The sequence below is a fragment of the Scheffersomyces xylosifermentans genome, assembly GCF_036884685.1.
Source record: "Scheffersomyces xylosifermentans strain CBS 12540 chromosome Unknown RJT20scaffold_2, whole genome shotgun sequence".
Classification (NCBI taxonomy): Eukaryota; Fungi; Ascomycota; class Pichiomycetes; order Serinales; family Debaryomycetaceae; genus Scheffersomyces; species Scheffersomyces xylosifermentans.
The window spans coordinates 146,402-166,080 of NW_027042940.1; the positions used below are offsets into that span (position 1 = coordinate 146,402).

At 37.9% G+C, this 19,679-nt stretch overlaps 7 protein-coding genes across 7 annotated transcripts; 2 read left to right on the forward strand and 5 right to left on the reverse strand. All coding sequences in view use genetic code 12, as the record gives it.

The window, feature by feature from the left end:
• Positions 1–226: 226 nt before the first annotated feature.
• Positions 227–5,245, forward strand: ESP1 (separase). The gene has a single exon (XM_064916444.1). It carries the CDS (start codon positions 268–270, stop codon positions 5,170–5,172), a length of 4,905 nt encoding a protein of 1,634 aa, XP_064775580.1. The 5' UTR covers positions 227–267; the 3' UTR covers positions 5,173–5,245.
• Positions 5,246–6,579: 1,334 nt separating this feature from the next.
• Positions 6,580–8,004, reverse strand: ISN1 (IMP 5'-nucleotidase; the record flags this gene model as incomplete). The annotated part of the gene is made up of 1 exon (XM_064918184.1): positions 6,580–8,004. The coding sequence occupies one exon, from the start codon at positions 8,002–8,004 to the stop codon at positions 6,580–6,582; it is 1,425 nt and encodes a 474-aa protein (XP_064775581.1).
• A 1,086-nt stretch (positions 8,005–9,090) lies between these two features.
• RJT20DRAFT_144137 (agmatinase) lies at positions 9,091–10,494 on the reverse strand (the record flags this gene model as incomplete). Its single annotated transcript, XM_064918712.1, has 2 exons — positions 9,091–10,226; positions 10,248–10,494. The coding sequence occupies 2 exons, from the start codon at positions 10,492–10,494 to the stop codon at positions 9,091–9,093; spliced, it is 1,383 nt and encodes a 460-aa protein (XP_064775582.1).
• A 394-nt stretch (positions 10,495–10,888) lies between these two features.
• On the reverse strand, positions 10,889–12,592 carry RJT20DRAFT_91822 (nucleobase cation symporter-1 family protein; the record flags this gene model as incomplete). The annotated part of the gene is made up of 1 exon (XM_064921400.1): positions 10,889–12,592. One exon carries the CDS (start codon positions 12,590–12,592, stop codon positions 10,889–10,891), a length of 1,704 nt encoding a protein of 567 aa, XP_064775583.1.
• A 467-nt stretch (positions 12,593–13,059) lies between these two features.
• On the forward strand, positions 13,060–14,502 carry RJT20DRAFT_149161 (MATE family efflux transporter; the record flags this gene model as incomplete). Its single annotated transcript, XM_064919000.1, has 2 exons — positions 13,060–13,129; positions 13,166–14,502. The coding sequence occupies 2 exons, from the start codon at positions 13,060–13,062 to the stop codon at positions 14,500–14,502; spliced, it is 1,407 nt and encodes a 468-aa protein (XP_064775584.1).
• Positions 14,503–14,508: 6 nt separating this feature from the next.
• On the reverse strand, positions 14,509–16,950 carry RJT20DRAFT_103149 (Zn(II)2Cys6 transcription factor). The gene has a single exon (XM_064915690.1). It carries the CDS (start codon positions 16,663–16,665, stop codon positions 14,590–14,592), a length of 2,076 nt encoding a protein of 691 aa, XP_064775585.1. The 5' UTR covers positions 16,666–16,950; the 3' UTR covers positions 14,509–14,589.
• RJT20DRAFT_125273 (Zn(II)2Cys6 transcription factor) lies at positions 16,951–19,301 on the reverse strand. Its single transcript, XM_064916445.1, has one exon. It carries the CDS (start codon positions 19,088–19,090, stop codon positions 17,009–17,011), a length of 2,082 nt encoding a protein of 693 aa, XP_064775586.1. The 5' UTR covers positions 19,091–19,301; the 3' UTR covers positions 16,951–17,008.
• Between the last annotated feature and the right edge of the window lie 378 nt (positions 19,302–19,679).

Sequence of the window (19,679 nt, forward strand, 5' to 3'; positions counted from 1 at the left end):
CAAGCAACCATTATGAATCCCTTATCAGAACCTCTGTCACTCTGCTAAATGCTAAGTCAATAGAGATATACTACTGTTAACTAAGACAACTGCCCCCAGTTGAATTAAATCACGTGACCACTTATTAAATCCCCATATGCACTCCCACACGCAAAAGCGTTTTTTTTGTTTACCTTTCGTTTTTGGAACCTTTTAAATCGTATAATGTTGTATGATTAATGGATTGGTTCTTTACAAGTTGATAAAGACAAGGTAAGAAAGATAGAGATGGATGATGCGTCAGAGGAAGAGAGAATTCTGGCATTTGTTCAGGGAAATTTGAGTAGTCCATTGAAAAGTTCTAGTCGTCATAATGTGCCTGTTCACAGAGTGAAAGACTTACAAATAGCTGCTAATGACTACATATGTAGAGCATTGAGTGGAAATGAGACGTTTAATGATAGTAAAAGTAGCAATAGTATTTACCTAGAGAGGCTCTCGAATAGTTTCAAGTGTTTATATATGATTCCAGCTCAAGACGAGATAGAAATAGTAAAAAAGCACCAGCTCTTTGTGATCAAATTAATAGAGTGCAAACAACTCACCAGCGCTTTACAGGAACTTCATATATTGCTTCAAGTTCTCAATAGAGTTGTCTATTCGGTGAAAGCTTCCTGGAACAGCAAGTATGGCGTGGAAACTATCAGTGGTTTGTCATATGTGGAATCTGTATTTAATCCAGATCACACTATCCATATCATTGGATTAATTGTGGGGTTTCACTTCTTACTTCTTCAAAGTTTATTATTGCATGTTTCGTCGAATATCAAAGTGCTTTTGACCAACTCAGATCATTTCATCAATTTTTCCTTATTAGAAAGAATAACAGGCGTATTTGAGAAAGAAAGCAACTTCATGAAATGGCTTGTTCTTTCAAACAAGAAGGTGGAGGCAAATAGGGCAAAGTATAGAAAAAATGTGTTGAAGATGCTAAAGGGATTCATCAAGGTGATAGACATAATACAAAATAATAAAAGGACTTCAAAGTTAAGAGAACATAAACATGCACTTCAACAGAAGCTAGCTGAATTTTCGGATGATGTGAAATGGAATCAATTGAATGCCGATGAACACACTGTAAATAATATATCGACTACATCATACATGGAAATGCCTGCTTTGAAGAAAACCTGTTACGGACTTACAGCTGTTACACGCCCCCATCCTTCTGCTCTTGAAGCAGTCAACAATTGCTTAGAAAGGTTTATGTCTGCACCATCTTTGGATAATGTTAGAGAATTGGAGTTGGCTCTTTTAGGATCACCAGCTGAGGTATTAACAAATGATGACATTCTTGGATTACTATCCTCATATAAATTACAAAATGATTCCATATCACGAATATTGTCAAAAGCTGTTATGGTAATTTTTTGCAGCAAAAGCGGCAAGTTATCAAGTCTACGTAAATCCCATATTCTTTTATTGGACAATTTGACCATTTACATTAAGGGCATAATTGACACTACAGATGACATTGAATTCCCTATTGAGATGATTAGTGACATTTATTCATTCTTATCATTATTCCAGCAGTACAAGAGAATAAAGAACTTATCGAACATGATGTTTGCGTTGGGCTACAAGTGGCAGAATATAGAATGCTGGAGATGCAGCTTGGAGTATGAGTTATTCATTGTAGCGAATCAACAAAGCATGGAAAAGTTGAATGATATGCAAGTCAAGGCTCTGAAAATAGCCAATACATTATTCGGTATTCGAAACACGTCTACAGCATCCCAATTATTGATGAGAGCATTAAAAGCAATTGACGCTCGATTTAAAGACGCCTTCAAAGATGTGTCCTTGAACCAGTCTTTCTTGCAAGTAGTAGCTAAGTGCTTTTCTTGTGACCAAGAGTTCATGTGCTCATTATTGGCCGGTCAAGAAATTTCAGACTCCTTCAAATATAGATTGGTTCTAGATTTATTTCAGACACTCGAGAAATCAACCGATATGTCCAAAAAGACAACAATTGTGAATAGAATGATGAAATTTATGAGATTTCAGGACAACGAAATGGAGAAAAATGTGATATATTCATATTACAATATAAATGGGTTAACTGATATGTTAGACTTCCAGCCTTCGGTTCCAATTAATGGATTGCTTCTTTGTGGATTGCATTTACAGAGGCTAATCAATTTCGATTTTGATCTGTCCCTTTTGGAGAGCTGCGTGAAGTCATTCGAAGAATGGGCAGAGAATTCTACGCCTTTAGAGGAAGGTGACAGCAACATAATTAAGCTGTTCTTACAATATTTGAGGTTCAATGGCTTCACAGGCCATGTAATAAGACTTATTACTACTTTAAGAAAAAGCCATGGCGATTTCGAAAATGAGATGGAAGTATTCCTCGAGTCCGAGCTATGTCAATCTATTCTTTATTTGTCGATAACTAATGACGTGTCAGAGTCTTTAGCTCACTTGAATACTTTTTTAAAAAAATCGGAGACGAATTCAATCCTCAAAATCGTATCTTTTAACTTGCTTCTGCTCGAGTATTGTATAAGCATCGGTAATGCTTCCATGGCTACCGAGCAATTCAACAAAATAAGAAATGTTTTAAGCTCCCGGGAAGAGTTCCAAATAACCACGAGTGAATCATTATCAATCATTGACAAATTCAACAATTTACTATTTGTGGCAAAGTTCCAGAAAGCCGCTTCCAAGCTTAATTTATTACTCAATAATCCACTGGATGCTTATGAAAACCTTCGGATCACTATTAAGTTGTTATATTCAATCATCAAGAAATGCGCCCCTAACATGCCGAAGGAGCAGTATAACAAAATAAAGTGGGAAACTACACATTTGCTATTCGAAGCATACAAGAGCGTAATGATTCTTCTTAAGGAGATGGGAATAACTAGGCATGTTTTGTTTTACATGAATGAATTAAAAAAGGTTAATACCTCTACTGTGACTCCACTAATTAATTGCATTAACTACTTCGAGCTACTTTTATTCAGTATTCTTTTGAAGAAATCAGAGGATTATAGTACTTTCTTAAAAGCAGCAGAAGGATTCTGTAAGCAACAATTGATAGCATCTAATGTTACTATCAGATTCTTAAAGTGCAAAGTTGATAGTTGGCTATTTGGAGTTTCAGAAGAAGTACAGTTACCCCGGTTCTGTTCCATTAAGGATATTCCCCATTTCGATTTAGACACATTTCATAAGTTGGATTATTCTCAAGAGAGCTCCCTAGAGTATCTTATATCGTTAACCAAGAAGAAATATGATTTGAGCGCTGAATTCATCAGCAAACATGATAACATAACAATGACTCTACTTGAATGCAGAGCCAAACTTTCATGTATCACTCGTTCAATGAGGTCCCATCCTCGCTATAGTCAAATTCTTAGAGCAAGTCACACTCTCCCTAGCATAACTTCTGAAGGTCTAGTCAATCTGACAATAGATAGCCCAGACCTCCTTAATGAACTTCTAAGATGCAAAGACTCGCTTAGGAACTGTCTCTTTCAACAGGAGTTTGCAAGCATCTCCATTCACAAATTGAAGGATGTTAACTTCTTGCTCTCAAGATGTTTACTTTTGGTTTCGTCCTTGGCGACTTGTCATTCGAGCAACAATATATTAACAGAATTTTTCTACTTGCAAGATTTGTGCAAGTCTTTACCCTTCGCCAATGACAAGCTTTTGTCCCGTAAGTCATCAACTTCCAAGGACTTGCTTCCTTTACCCCTCGAAGTCGGAAAGTTTGACTTTCAAGCAAGATCTGTCAATTTCAACATTGATTTGGCACTTCATTTTCCCAAAACCTGGACGCTAGTCACCATCGACATTTGTCATTATACTGGTGACATCTTGCTATCTAAATATGTGAATGGGAAACAGCCTTGGTTTATACGGTTACCGCTAAGTCGTCATGCTCATTTAAATGAAAAAATCACACTGATGTCCTTTGAAGATATGGAAAATGAGTTCAAAGATATCATATCAAAAAGTGATCTATCAACTAAGGCTTCTACCACTTCGGTAATACATACCAAGGAGGATAGGAAAAACTGGTGGAGATTGCGCTTCGGACTAGACTTGAGGATGAAGGATTTACTTGACCATATCTCACTATTTTGGTTTGGAGGATTCAAAGGACTCTTTCACAACTTTGAGGAGGATTCCGTATATCAAAAATTCAAGGTAGATGTAATGAAATTGCTCAACAACACCCTCCCATCTCGAAAGTCTCTCCAAGCACAGTTCATGCAATTTGATGACAATGTGATCAAGACTTTGTATTCTCTTCCAAAATTTGAATTACCAGCAGTAAATGACTTGGTGCACTACATGATAGATACATTACAACTACATGGTGAAGACAATGAATATGAAGAGATAAATTTCGAAAAGTTCAATAAGTCTTTAGAAATTTTGTTTGATAAGTACTTCAGCTTGAGGTCTGCATTTGCGAAGGAGCATATTGTTTTGGTGCCGAGTTCAAAGTGTGCTTTCTTTCCGTGGGAATCATTAAGTATTTTAAAAGGTAAGTCGGTATCTAGAGCTCCTTCCATTGATCATCTACTTGAGTTGTTGAAGAAAGACCAGAAACGAGCAGTCAATGGCAAATCCAATTTGTACTACTTGATAAACCCAGGAGGAGATTTGGTTCGGACGGAGAATAGGTTCAAGCCTCTCTTCCAATCGCAGGAATGGAATGGACTAGTGGGAAATAAGCCTACAGAGGAGGAGCTCTTAGAGAACATTCTTTCAAGTGATCTATTTGTGTACCTTGGACACGGTGGATGCGAGCAGTATATCAGAGCTTCAACTTTATACAAGACATGTTTACCAGATGGACCTACATTGCCTCCAAGTTTATTGATAGGATGTTCATCAGGAGCCTTACAAGAAAGTGGGATCTTGGAGCCACACGGGAATATATACAACTGGTTGACTTGTGGAACTCCTTCAGTTCTTGTGAATCTTTGGGATGTGACTGACAAAGACATTGACTTGTTCAGTATGTCTGTCTTTGAAAAATGGGGTATGTTGAATACCTCTGATTCTACTATGAGCATCTGTGAAGCCGTCGGCATGAGCAGAGAAACCTGTACATTGAACTACTTGAATGGTTCGGCTCCTATAGTTTATGGATTACCATTAAGATATTAGTTCTATTGAGATGACGCGAATCTTGGCCATTTATAGAACTATAGATATATAATACAATTTACGAATTACGCTTATCATTAACAAATCAATTGTAGAAGGTCACAGTGACTAATTGGTGCGGAGTTCTTAATACGGCAGATATCCTGAATAATCAAGTTAGGTACAAAATTCCGGTTCAGATATCAAATCTAAGAATTACAATGGAGTCATTCAGTTGAAACAATATAGTAATATCTAAACACTAAACGTTTCACTTGGTTGCAAAATTGGCCTGTATGAACTACGCTGCAACTCCCTAATTAGTACAAGGTAACCGGAAAGCCATGTTAGGCCAATGTTCCGGAGTCCGTTGAATAATATCCGTTGGGAAGAAGGAATCGAAAGAATAGCGGCCCGTGTAGAGCTACTCCAATTTTTTACCTGAGGGGAATCCCACCTGAGAGCCTCCGATACAGGGAACGAATTGGAATGGAATCATCACGAATTAGTTAGAACATTTGTTTCCTATCTCATATACAGATACGAGGAAGATGTGATCTCAAGTGTAATAAAATAAAAATAGCATCGAGATGACTCTTTCAGTCGTTATGGCCTGACTAGTAGACGTAACTAAAATAACGGTTCTCCTTCACTTTCCAGGAAATAACGATGACTTCCAGCCTATGGCATCACGGCATTGACGACAACGGTGGAGAAAATGGCCCTAGGTTATACCAAAACAGGAGTTTTCAGGCATGTGCCTTGGTAGTGACGAAATTATTAAGCCAGCGGGGCTCCCAAAATTTAGCCCCCATACCAGATGATGCCAGAATGTGTAATGACAAAATTACAAAAGCCTGGGAATAAGATTACGGGTCCGGAACTAATAAAATAAACTGCTCCTTCTACGTATGGTTTAGTAAAATAAGCTTTTTTTCCATGTAATAATTAATCAAATTACAAATTCCATCTCCGAATTGACATTTCCTGGTCAAGTAATGGGGAGCATGAGAGTTAAATTACCGTCGGATTATGGTCTTTGAAGCTCTAAAATGAGCAAACGTGTTAAGTTAACAGCTTGCACTCTCTTACAAAGTATTCTCGCCAATTTCTTAGCTACATTCCTATATAATTTTTATATTACTATCTCAATTCCAAGTTTCCAAACCATTATGGTCTCCATTTGTGTGGGAGAATTTCCGCATTCAAAGGAGATTTGGATTGCCATCTCTCCATACAAACGTTCGGAACAATGAATATCAGATGACTTATAATGTGCAGGTGACGTTAATTATGGGGAGCTGCTGCAGAGTGGATTCCCATCATTTTTGCATTTCAAGCAGATTTTAGTCAAATGTTGTATATTGATGTATTTTAGGCATAGCGGTGAAAGACAATATGGAAAACCGAAAAAGAGTAGAATATAAACTAAATGATATGGTTTATCAAGTCATCGAGAATGGCAACAGTCTCTCTTGGATTAGCTATCCAAACCGTACAAGCGCTTAACCGAGCCTTGAAATCGTTGGCACCAACACTGGCAAATTGGTCTCCGATATGTAAACTCTCACTCTTGAGTATGGGACAGATATGGTGCAAGGACTCGTCCTGGCATAAGTATTTCTGTAGAGCTTCCACTCCTAAACTTTTGTCTCCAATATCTACCCATACGTCAGAACCACCATTGAAAGCACAAACTTTGATGTCATCGCTTCCAATGAACTCATGAGTGGGCTCCTCCAGAAGGCCAATTGATGTTCTTGGGTTAGGAGCTAGCAAAATCTCGTGCAATTTGTTTGAGCACGAAAGTACCATTTCCTCAAGATGTTCTCTTAAGATTTTGTAACCTGGGTTCGGTATTATACCAATGGATCTTTCTTTCTTCACAATAGTGGTATTGTCTTCTAACTCGAAAAGCTTTTGCAAGTGGCTCAAATGCTTGCCCACTGTATGCATAATATAATCAATTTTCTCCTTGTCCCATCCAAGCATTAAGGCCAAATGCCATTCGCTTGAGTCAATGAACTGGAAATTTTGGGCTTTATTGCTATAACGGAAGAGGTAATTGGACTCACCTCCCATTACAAGCAAATTCTCCTTCTGTTCAGGGGTGAGGATACAATCCTTGTTGTTCATAGCATCGATCAACCCCTTCAATCTCTCATAGTATTTCGACACACCCAGTTGTCCGGGATATCCTGCGGCGGTTACTACGCTCACAAACAAGTTCATTGACAACAAGGTGATCAACCTCTTGACTACCGGATCATCCTCAGTTAACGACTTTCCATCTTCATATAAAGTGACATCTCCGTCGAAAGTCACCAACTTCAATTTCGAACCAGACTTTTGATGGTCCTTATAGATCTTCGAGAGCGCAAGAATCTGGGCCGTATTCAAGATGTTTCTGACGTCATTGAAAGAAGGGCTGACTAATCTTCTTTTAGATATACACCGTCTTCGATCTTCCACTATGAACGCTTCAGTTAAAGGCAATGGTGTGAAAAAGCGGCCCACAGATGGAACAAGCTTCCTCAACCTACTCACCGAAGTCTTGTCGGGGTGCAGATCGTTTAGATCATCGATGAGGATGGTATGCTCCACCAATTTCTCGACATCGGCAAAGATTTCCAGATACCTCTTACGACACTCAGCGGCAATCACAGATTCTTGTGTTTGCAAGTATAGTTCATAATTCTCCAATGTCGAGTAGTGCTCTGTAAACCCTTTGTCGTAGTTCTCTATATCAGCATGAAGAACGAACGGCACTGCCAACAAGCCCTTGATCCACTCTATGAATTCGTCTCTTCTGTGACTTTTGAGCGCATATTCAACTCTATATCTCGATGTCATCGCTTACCAGTCTCAATTGCTACACTTACCGGTGCTATTCCAATTCAATGGCATCTATTTCACCTATCATCTCCCACCCACCAAACGTGTTTAAACTGGAAATTGACGTCCTGCAGATGGTAAATGGTTACAACATTTTCCTAATACGGATGTTCCGGCATGGTAGTCCTTGCTTCGCTTATAAGAGATTGACAGCTATGTGGTGGAGAAGTTGAAGTTGAAATTAGTAATTTATTTCAGTTCAATTCGAAGGTGGCTAGGAAAGGTGGTTAGGAAACGTGACCATGAATTCGGGGCAGAGGTGAGTTGTTAGGTTGTTTTTTAGAGTGGTTTATGAGAATTGAGGGTTTTCTATTGCAATACTATGTCTCTTGTGATGTTCTCGGATAATTCAAAATAAGGTTTATACCCAGAGAATTTATGGCAAAGTTAGTTAGAATATAAGTATTTCGGGAAAAAATCTGGACCTAAAAGGAAGATGAAGTTAGTGGAGGGAGGGGAGACGAGTTTAAGGTAATGTGGAACCTATTTCAAAAAATATATGTAATTGTTGTTTCACTTCTTATATTGATCCTCCTTTGCGATACCGAAAGGCAGTTTGGAGGACATAGCACGCAACATAGCAGCGACTGTCGCAATAGGAAAAGGCACAGCGTATGAAGATAATTGCTTGGGTGAAAGTGAACGGTAATATAGTGGGAGGGAAAGCGTAGAGTTTCTCTTTTAGGCTATCTTGATTCGTTAGTACTTTGCCCAAAAGGCGATACGTCAGGCTTCGAAAGTTAGCCGCGAAGAACTGAGATCGATACGAATCATTCAAAGTTATATACTGGGATTGGGCTCGGTACTGAAAGAAACCTGAAGGAAATTTTTTGCTAGCATAAGACAGCTCCCCGGGGTATCTCACTTTACTAAGGATCATTCTATTGACAAGACGATCCAAACTCTACACTTCCATTGTCATTTATAGGAATGAATTTTTATTGATATTGACATAAAAAAAGGAACTTTTGAAGGGATTATGCTAAGGACAAGCAAACTCTGTACTTCATTTAAGTTCTTTTAAAAAAAAGTCATTCAATAGACCTATGACTCCAACTCTTTTTGATCGGCTTGGTTAGCAAGGATCATCAATGAAATAATAGAGTCAGCCACTTGGGCAGCAGTAATAGAGGTCAACTCTGCTGCAGTGTCGTAAGGTGGAGCAACCTCAACAACATCTCCTCCAACAACGTTAATCCCTTCTAACCCATCAAGGATAGTTAAAAGCTCTCTCGAAGTCCACCCTCCTGGTTCAACGGTTCCAGAAGCTGGGGTATTAGCCGGGTCCATAGAATCAACATCAACTGTGATATAGACAGCACCAGTGCCAACTCTCTTTTTAATTTTGTCAATGATAGCCTGAATACCTATTTTATCAATGTCTCTTGCAAGTATACGATCGAATCCACACTCAATATCATGCTGGACATCCTTAGGACCTGGATACGGACCTCTAATAGCAGCATGAATAGAACTATTCGATAATAATCCTTTTTCATGGGCCCAATGCAAATAGGTGCCGTGGTTCACCGACTGATAATCAGTGACATTTCCTCCAAAATAGTAAGGATTCCATGTGTCAAGATGAGAATCAAAATGGATCACAGTAATAACTCCCCAGTTCTCATACGCAGCCTTAATAGCAGGCAAAGTAATTGTGTGATCTCCACCCAACGTGAAGATCTTAGGAACCAATTTCTTATTAGTCTTTGTTGTTGAATGTTTAGAGATTGCACGGTTGGCTCTGTAAATTTGATCCAAAGCAATTCTATTATCTAATGGCGTAACAGGTGGATCCCCACAGTCGACTATCTTAGCCCAATTTGAATAAGGATCGAACTTGTCTCTATAAACTGAATAAGCAGGGGCCAATCTTCTAGAGCCCATTCTAATGCCACTAGGTCCAAACCTTGCACCTGGTCTGTATGAGACGCCCGAATCAAAAGGAGCACCAACGATGGCAATATCGAATTTCTCACTTTCGAACAATTGAGGATCATAGCAATTGGCATAGGGAAGATGAGCAAATGTGGGAATTCCCCCAAATTCCCCACCACGATAGAGCGTCGAAGTACCATTAATATCCCTCAAATCATCCTTATCAGGGTACTCGTAGTCATCGTTAATCATCAAAGAATGTAATGATTCATCAAGTGGGCCTGGCAGCAATTTGGCTCCATCTTTAAACGTTTGCATAGCACTGGGTTTATTGTCCATATTGTCGAAAAAGGGACCGAAGTATCTATCTAAAAATGGAAGGTCAGAAACATCCCTTCCCCTTTTCGATTCTACCATAGGATTTCTTTCCCTGGCATTTTGGGAAGTCTCAACTTCTTCAGGGTATGATGCGCATTGCAATACAATCTGATTGCCTTTTGCAACAGCTACCGCCAAACTTGGCGATGAAACCGAAAGAATTGCTAGAAGATATGTAAGAGGAAGTAACATTTTTTGAATAGCTGATATCTGAGCAAAGACCAAACGACCCAAGGTATTCATCAACATATTTATATGCGGTGAATGCAATAGTGTATTGGTTCGAGCCTCTTTGGTGTTGCAAAAAGCATAGAAGAATGCGCGAAAAGAATTTGCGCCATATCCAAATAGGAAATAAGCGCAATTTAAGGTGTTCCCTTCATAGTTGTGGTCGCAATTATATTGATAAGTTATGTCCTTATCAAAATATTTAGCGCTTAGATATTCTGATTTGAGAATTCCAAACTGCTCATAATTTGTCAATAACTCTTCCAAAATTATCTGGTTGCTATTGAGAGAAGGGGATACTCTACGCATATAATTTAGAATCTCTTGATATTCAATACATAACTATAAGGCTATACGATTAAGCTTGTGAGACCACGTAAGTTATAAATGTTTTCTCTCCCTTCTCTTCCTTAGAGTACTTCACTGGCAAATCTGGTTCAACTCCTTCCAATGATTCAATTGTAGTAGAATAGAGTGCCATACCTAATACCTCTTTCTCTCTTTCAGTGAATGCTCCAAAAATATCTTCATCGTCCATAGAATCGCATTTTGGTGGAAATAACCTACATACCAAATAATAAACAATTGATGGAAGTACAAAACCGAAGATAATATTTCCAAAGAAAAAGTTGTTTAAACCCTGTGGAATGTTGATATGATTTACTTGGTTTACCAAGCCGGGAAGCCCAGGAACAACTGAAACAATCCAAACTGAAATTGCCCGAAAGTTCACACCTTTTGTGAAATAATATGTTCCTTCAGCACTTTGACTAAACAAATCCAGCAAACATAGCCTACGCCTCCGAACAACGTGATAATCGGTAACCACGATAGCAATTATAGGGGTTACAACCACTCCAAATGAACTCATAACACTGATAAATACCGAGGAGGTGTTGTAGAAATTCCAAGGCTGGACAACCCAAGACAATACAGCCGTAATAATGGCTCCCCTTTTAATGTCAATATACTGCGGAAAAATTCCCGCTAAATCCATTCCTCCTGCAAAGCCATTAGCTACAACATTGAAAGTTAACTGTGAAGCTGCAAATGAAAACCCTAAAAAGAACACTGCTGCTCTACATCCAGATGAATAATTATCATTCAACCACTGTAAGCATATGTCTGTGGGTAACCACATTTCATTATTATACAATTGCTTTGTAGCTGACGCGCAGAGCAAACCAGCAAGGGGAACAAATGTACCAGTAGTCATAACCGATGTAATTATTCCAGCGTACATTCTCCCACTATGAGAGGCAAATCTTGAGTAGTCACTCTGATTTGTACAGTCAGGAGAAAGTGCCCCATACCATATTGTCATTGAGTATAACCAATTCCATCCTATCTCTGATTTCTTTAAGGAAACCTTCTCGTAGTATATGGGTCCAGGTCCATGATTCTTCATCAAACAAGCAATTAAAATTGCTACAAAGGAGATAAAAGTGATAAAACAAGAAAAGTTAACATACTTGTTCATCTTTTCAGGCCTCATAAAGTAAAAAAAAAATTGAAGAATTTGAAAAACAAAGAAACCAATGAAGTCTCTTGTTGTCATTGCAATAGATTCTGGAAATGTGTTTTTCATGTTTAAGTAATTTTCACTTAATGAAGAGAATACAACTACCACACCTAACCCTCCCAACCAGCTCTGTGAACCATAAAATACAATCGAGAGAATTATTCTTATTAGAATACCCAAATATGATCCATATATTCCAAAAATCATTCTCTGGCAGATCGTATATCCAATATGGTATTTGGATCCTGGACCAGAATTAAGACAGGTGTAAACACATATCAAGATATTAGCTAGTGTCAAAGCTCCCATTGTGTGGCCAATATTAAGACCCAAACTCAACATTGCAGAGCCTGTACTCCATGTCCAAATTGTGATATTTGGGACTCCCCAATAACCAAAGAACGACCAGAATCCCCAAATTCTTCTGTCTGGCTTCATTGGTTCCAAGTCTGGGTTTTTGAGGGCTGTGGGCCGGTCTCCAATTTCGTGAGGAACTTCCCACTTTTCTGCTGTCGATTGAAAGTAGTTTATCAATTGCATTAATTACTGAAAATATACTTGCTTCTCCGAAAGACATTACCAAAAGTTATGCTATTTTACTTAATTTATACAAATTACACTACCGTAATAACATATTACGCTCTATTTTTGCAATCCAGATACTTAATGTCAATTTTGCAGTAGATACAAGATAAGAGAAACAATGAAAATTAAATCACATCACTGCCGCAGCGAATTACCTATCTTAGATATTATGATAGACCTACATCTACTATTCCAGATGCAAATTTTCCTCAGATGCGCTTGTTCTGAAAATGGATTCGCGCAATTTGTTCAGTTCGTCCGCCGAAAGAGTGTTATCTTGTCTTTTTTATCTTTTACTTTTCCATTACATATCGAATCGCATAGTTACTTTCTAATGGTAGGTATTCTGAAATTATGTATATAAACAGAATTCTATTCAAAGAAGAATATTTCTTGTGAAGTGAATAGAAAGAGGAATCAAAATGATGCAAAAATCGCTGACAGCACCACTCTTGTTAGAACCGAGAAGAGATTATGGCACTTCCGACGAGAGTGAAGACATTAACGTAACAGAGAAGTTTCTGACAGTGAGTGAAGTTATTTTTCTAGCTAATTCGTCTTTCCCTTTGATCATTACATTCTTCTTACAGTATTCGTTGACGGTCGTTTCCATATTCTCAATTGGTCGGATCGGAAAAAATGAGCTTGCAGCAGCTCTGTTAGCTATAATGACCTTCAATGTTACAGTGTCTGTTTGCAATGGAATGGCTACAAGTTTGGATACATATTGTTCACAGGCATACGGAGCAAAAAGATTCGATATGGTGGGATTATATTTCCAGAGATGTACTGCAATGATCTTCGTGATTTTCATACCTATCATCGCTTTCTGGTGGAATAGTGGACCAATATTGAACATAATTGTCCAAGAAAAGGAGTTAACACTATTAGCTCAAACATACTTAAGGATTGCTTCTTTTGGACTTCCCGGTTACATTTGCTTTGAAACTGGGAAAAGATACCTTCAAGCTCAGGGAATATTCAATGCCGGTCAATATACTTTGTTTATCGTTGCTCCTCTAAATCTATTATTGAACTATTTATTAGTATGGAATGCCACGTTTGGATTGGGATTTATTGGAGCACCCATAGCTACAGCTGTTTCATATACTATCATGAGTTTAGTTCTTCTTCTATACACTGCATTTATCAAAGGAAAGGACTGTTGGTACGGTTTCAAATTACAAGAGAGTTTTTCACAGTGGGGTCCAATGATGACTTTATCATTAAATGGCACAATTATGTTGTTATCTGAATTCATTGCGTTTGAGATACTAACTCTCGCATCATCACGATTTGGAACTACATCATTAGCATCCCAGTCAATTGTATCTACATTAGCGACATTGACTTTTCAAGTGCCTTTCGCTGTTTCTGTTGCAGCATCGACTAGAATTGCAAATTCTGTTGGAGCTGGATTGGTTGAAAGAGCCAAAATATCAAATAAGGTATCACAAGGTATTTCATCACTTATTGGTTTTCTGAGTTGTTTGGCATTAATACTACTCAGGAAAGAGATTGCTACTTTATTTACATCAGACTTGGATGTTTCGAAAACAACAGGCAAAATTATAATTGTTTTGGGGGTAAATCAATTAGTTGACAGTCCAAATATCATATTTGCGGGTTGCCTCAGAGGTCAAGGTAGACAGAAAATAGGGAGTAAATTGAATCTTATTTCCTACTACTTGATTGCTCTTCCATGTTCCTTTTACTTTGGTTTCCATATAGGCTATGAGCTAGTTGGTTTATGGATTGGATTAGGTATCGGCATCGCTACCCTCACTATATCCGAATATTGCGTCTTGCTACATTCCAATTGGATTCAAATAACTAAAGAAGCAGATAAGAGAAATGCTTTATGAAAAGGAGTCTAAATCTGTACACCATAGTAGGTTAGGTAGTGCTTTCAAAACACTAACAATGAAATGTTCTTAGAAACTTGTATAAATTTAATACAAAACAGAATCTATACCCTTATCTTCCTCAACTTCTAAGTATCCTGTTGATGTGTCTCTTGTATCCCATATTCTTTGAAGCCTTCTCAAAGTAATACCAGCGCTCCCTGATCCAATTTGAAGACTGACACGAAAGAATTTCATTAAGTCAAATTTGTGATCCTCCTTGATGCAGTTGATCCCCGCCACAAGCATTGGCCATTGTAGAACCATTAACAAAAATTTTGAAGACGGCTTGAGGATACTAAGAACTCCGCCTAAATGTGAAATGAAGGAGATTATTTTAGTTGTAAGGTTCTGTATCAATCTCGAATCATGCTTTGCACCCAAAGTCTTGGTCATAATTGTTATTATTGAAGCGAGGACATACGCCTGATGAGATACGTCTTGCCAGCTGATATAAAAATTGCCCTTACTATTCGAAACAAATTCAAGCTGTGTTGTGGAGCCTGCCGAGCTACTATTGTAGTGGTTTTCAGAGAACACTCCTTTATTGTCTATGAATTGCACCTCCGATTGACGATAAAATTCTGACAACAAGCGCATAGATTTCATTGAATCATCAAACGTATACTCAAGTTTATTATCTCGAAGCTTATTAAGGAGTTTAATTAAATCGCGGAAATGGATTATACAATCGTTATGATATCCTGCCATCGTATTAAAGCCATTACTGGTAATAAGACCCAAGTCTCTCATTACTTGTATCTCATATTCATTACCTGGTGTTATTAATAGGTCAAGATCATTATCTATTTTTATGGTACCACCAAGGTTAGAACTTACACCAGCTAGAATTTCGATAGAAATGAACCAATACTTGCAGAAGATAATGATTTTTGATTTATTTTTCTTTTGTGCTGATAACTTGAATAGTAAATCCTTTGCACCTCTTAAGTGAGGTCGCCATTGTTGTTTAGTACTTGATGCGTTCGAGGAAGTCAAAATCAATACAGTTAATAACACTGATTCAATATTAGAACTCAAAGTATCATTACCTCTACTTCTGCTTAAAACAGGTTCCAACAATTTCAAGCACTTAGATAAATACATGAAATATGCTTGCTCATCTTCAGGTAGATTGTTCTTTTTGTAACAAGACTTTGCACCTTGAGCTAATACTGCTGCAATCATGAAGGCTTCATTTGATGCACATTTAAGTATTATATCCCTGGCTGGGTTGAAGTATTCTTTTGAACGTTCATCATACGAATTAAATGGAAGTATAATATTGGCAAAATCATTATAGAATTCTTCCAAATAAAACTTCTCATGACTTTTGTTTAATTTTATGTACTCCAAAGGAATATTACGAAATACTGAATCTTCATTGTTATGTGCTTCCTTTGACTTTCCAAGAAAGCTACTCGCGCTTTGGGTAGATATATCGAAAGGGCCTTCTTCAGAAACAACTTTGGTACTACTTGTGACTATGTTAGAACCAACCATCATATCACTAACTATCATATTCAAGTCATGAGCAAGTATATTGAGATCTTTTTCATCATACTCATTGAAAAAGTTACTGAAAATGTCGTTGTCCTCAAAAAGTTCATCACTTCTGAATGCCAGCAGTTTCGGGCTCTCTCTTTGCCGACAAGTTGAAGCACTTGTATTTAGAACCGTCTCGTATTCGTTAAGGATATTGCTTATTGATGGTTTGAAAATAGGAGTTCTACTAATAGGAGTAGCCGATTGGACATTATTAGTCTCTGGTCCCAACGCTATCGGTATCGAGTTTAACGATTGTTTGTCTTGTAAACAGGTTTTTTGCGTTAAAGCGATATCCAGATGGCTTCTGGTAGTAATATTTCTTGTTGACTTTTTATAGAATTGAAGCGTTAAGCAACCATTTATGTCGGCGTCTTGAGTTATCTTGCTAGGTTTGGATATCCGGTTTGATACTCTTTGCACCTTTTCACCTTCAGCTGGGTAAGTGCATATTTTGTGCAAACGTATACACTTAGAACATTGTGGTTTTTCTTCGGGACATTTGATCTTCCTACGCTTACATTCTCGACATCCTCCGTGACTATATGCCCTTTGCGCCAGCAAAAGTTCAGGTTCCATTATACTTCGTACTCTGCTTTCTTTCAAGTTTAGAACTAGTCCTACAACTCTTATCTAATGGTAAAATATATCGCGCTCGCGCAAAATTCATGATTTCCTCAATGGGAAAGTTCGGCATTTTAATGATGAAAAGAATGGTGATCTAATGTTAATGCTAATCATATCGTATCATATCATATCTATTCGATTTGTTACCAATAGATGAGGGAATTGTTTATTGTGCTAGGACTCTCCTGTATTTATATTGTCATTGCTTACGATAGTATTGGTCACGCTTCTATAGTTGGTTAGGATTTATAACATATATTAGAATTTCCAGTCCGAGGAGCACTATAGGTACATACTAATATAGAAGTGTATCGACGTCCTTATCTTCTTCAACTTCTGAATTATTGCTGTCACCTTGTACATACCATAATTTCTGTAGCTTCCTTAATGTAAACACGGCACTTCCTGATCCTATTTGAACAGTAGTACGAAAAAATTTCAAAAGGATGAATCTATGGTCTTCGTTGATGCAATTTAGCCCCGCCACAAGCATCGGCCATTGTAGCATCAACAACAAAAATCTAGAAGATGGCTTAATGTCACCAAAGGATCCACCTAAGGAGGAAACGAACGAGATCAACTTTCCTGTCAAGTTCTGTACCAATGCAGAATCATATTTGACACATAAAGTCTTTGTGAGAATTGTTATTATTGAAGCGAGAACGTACGCCTGGTGAGAGACATCTTGCCAACTAAATAACAACTGGTCTTTGTTGTTATGTACTATTTCAAGTGGTAAACCGGGCTCTAGTAGGGAACGATCGTACTCGTCTTCAGTAAGCACTCCCTTGTTATTTAGAAATTGAAGTTCCAATTGACGATAGAAACCAGACAATAACCTCATACATTCTATCGATTCATTAAATGAATTATCAAACTGACTATCTCGTAGCTTATTGAGGATTTTGATCATATCACGGAAATGCATTATACAATCGTTATGATATCCTGTTATTATATTAAACCCCTTACTGGTTATAAGACCAAAATCTTTCAAAACCTGAGTCTCGTAGTCATCTCCCGGTGTTATTAATAAGTCAAGATCTGCATCTGTTTTTATTGTGCCACCAAGGGTGGAACTTATTGCAGCCAAAATTTCGATAGATATAAACCAATACTTGCAGAACACAATGATTTTTGAATTCTTTTTCTTTCGGGTCGCTAATTTAAATAGCAAATCCTTTGCACCTCTCAAATGTGGTCTCCATTGTTGTTTTGTACTCAAAGCATTGGCTGAAGTTAAGAGCAAAACAGTTAATAAGACCGCCTCAATATTGGAACCCAAATTATCATTATTTTTGCTCGTGTTTAATACTGGTTCCAACAATTTCAAACATTGAGATAAATACATGAAATATGCTTGCTCATCTTCAGGTAGATTGTTCTTCTTGTGACAAGATTTTGCACCTTGAGCTAGCACAGCTGCAATCATTAGAGACTCAGTTGATGCACACTTGAGAATAATATCTCTAGCCGAATTGAAATACTCTTTTGATTCTTCATCATATGACTTAAATGGCACTATTATGTTCGCAAAGTCATTGTAAAACTCTTCCAAATACAATTTCTCATGGCTCTTATTTACCTTGATATACTCTAAGGGTATATTTCGTTGTATGGATATGCCAGAAATGGCACTCGACTTCCCATGAGACGATTTTTCGGTGGAGATATTGAATATGTTGTCACCAATTGTCAGATCTGAGTCTTTATGGACTTCTGAACCAAACATCATGTCGTTAACAATGCTACTTAAGTCATGAGCAAGAGTAGTGAGGTCATTTTCATCATATTCGTTGAAAAAATTATTGAATATCAAGTTTTCTTGGAAAGCAGCATGTTCTTGAAGTGGCAGAGGACCTTGGTTCTCTATTCTCTGATCAAGTAATACCGGAGACTTCGCATTTGGACTGCTTTCGTATTTATTAAGAATATTGCTTATCGAAGGTTTAAAGTTAGTAGGGATACGAGGTTCCGATATAGAAGAAATTGGCGGTACTTCCTTATGCGATGGGTCTAATACCAATGGGACCGTATTTGTAATTAGCTGTGCATTTGGTATGGTCGTCCTTGATGGCGGTACAGGTTCCTGTTGATGAGAAAGAATGGAATTTTTCTTCGGCTGCTGATAATATTGAACTGAGAGATACTTGTTAATATCCTTTTCAGCAGATGTTTGGTTAACTGGGTGTTTTACAATCCTATGCGATATCCGAAGCACCTTCTCACCTTCAGCTGGGTATGTGCATTTTTTATTCAACCGAGTGCATTTAGAACATTGTGGTTTCTCTTCTGGGCACTTGATTTTCCTCCGTTTGCATTCGCGGCATCCTCCGTGACTGTAGGCCCGTTGCGCCGGAGGCGGTTTGGGTACCATTGTATCCTTGTGCCTGAACTTCCATTCCTTCGTGGATTTCTTGTCAATAGGAACCGTTTTGAAATTACCGTTCGAAAAATATTTTCCGCTCGCGCAAACCCTTGATTACCTTATTAGGAAGGACGGCATTTTATTCTCAACCAGATGATAACTTAGATTTGCTTTAACATTAGCTGCTATTCTAGCCAAGCCGTTTCAACATGTATTCTAGTTCTTAATTTGCTGAAATAATTTAAACAAAGTCGCACCATGCACATTAACCATCCATTTCACCATGGATGGTGAATGTAAATGCTACCAGTCTTGCATATCTGTGGTTGCAAAATAACCAAATCAAGGATTTGTCTATAGTGTTTAGGAATAGAATCTTGTAGGCTTGCCATTCTCGGAGCCTTTTAGATGTCTATTATTATAAGGTGAGCTGTTTTGCTATGGAAATGCACAGCGTCCATCTGTGGATTAACTGCTCATAAGTTCTCGGAAAAATGCAAGACCAGAAGTCCGGAGATTTTGCTCTACCATTTATGAGAGAATGCTAAAGACGAAAACCACACTATTTCAGGCTTCTATGGATAATAGGAGACTCATA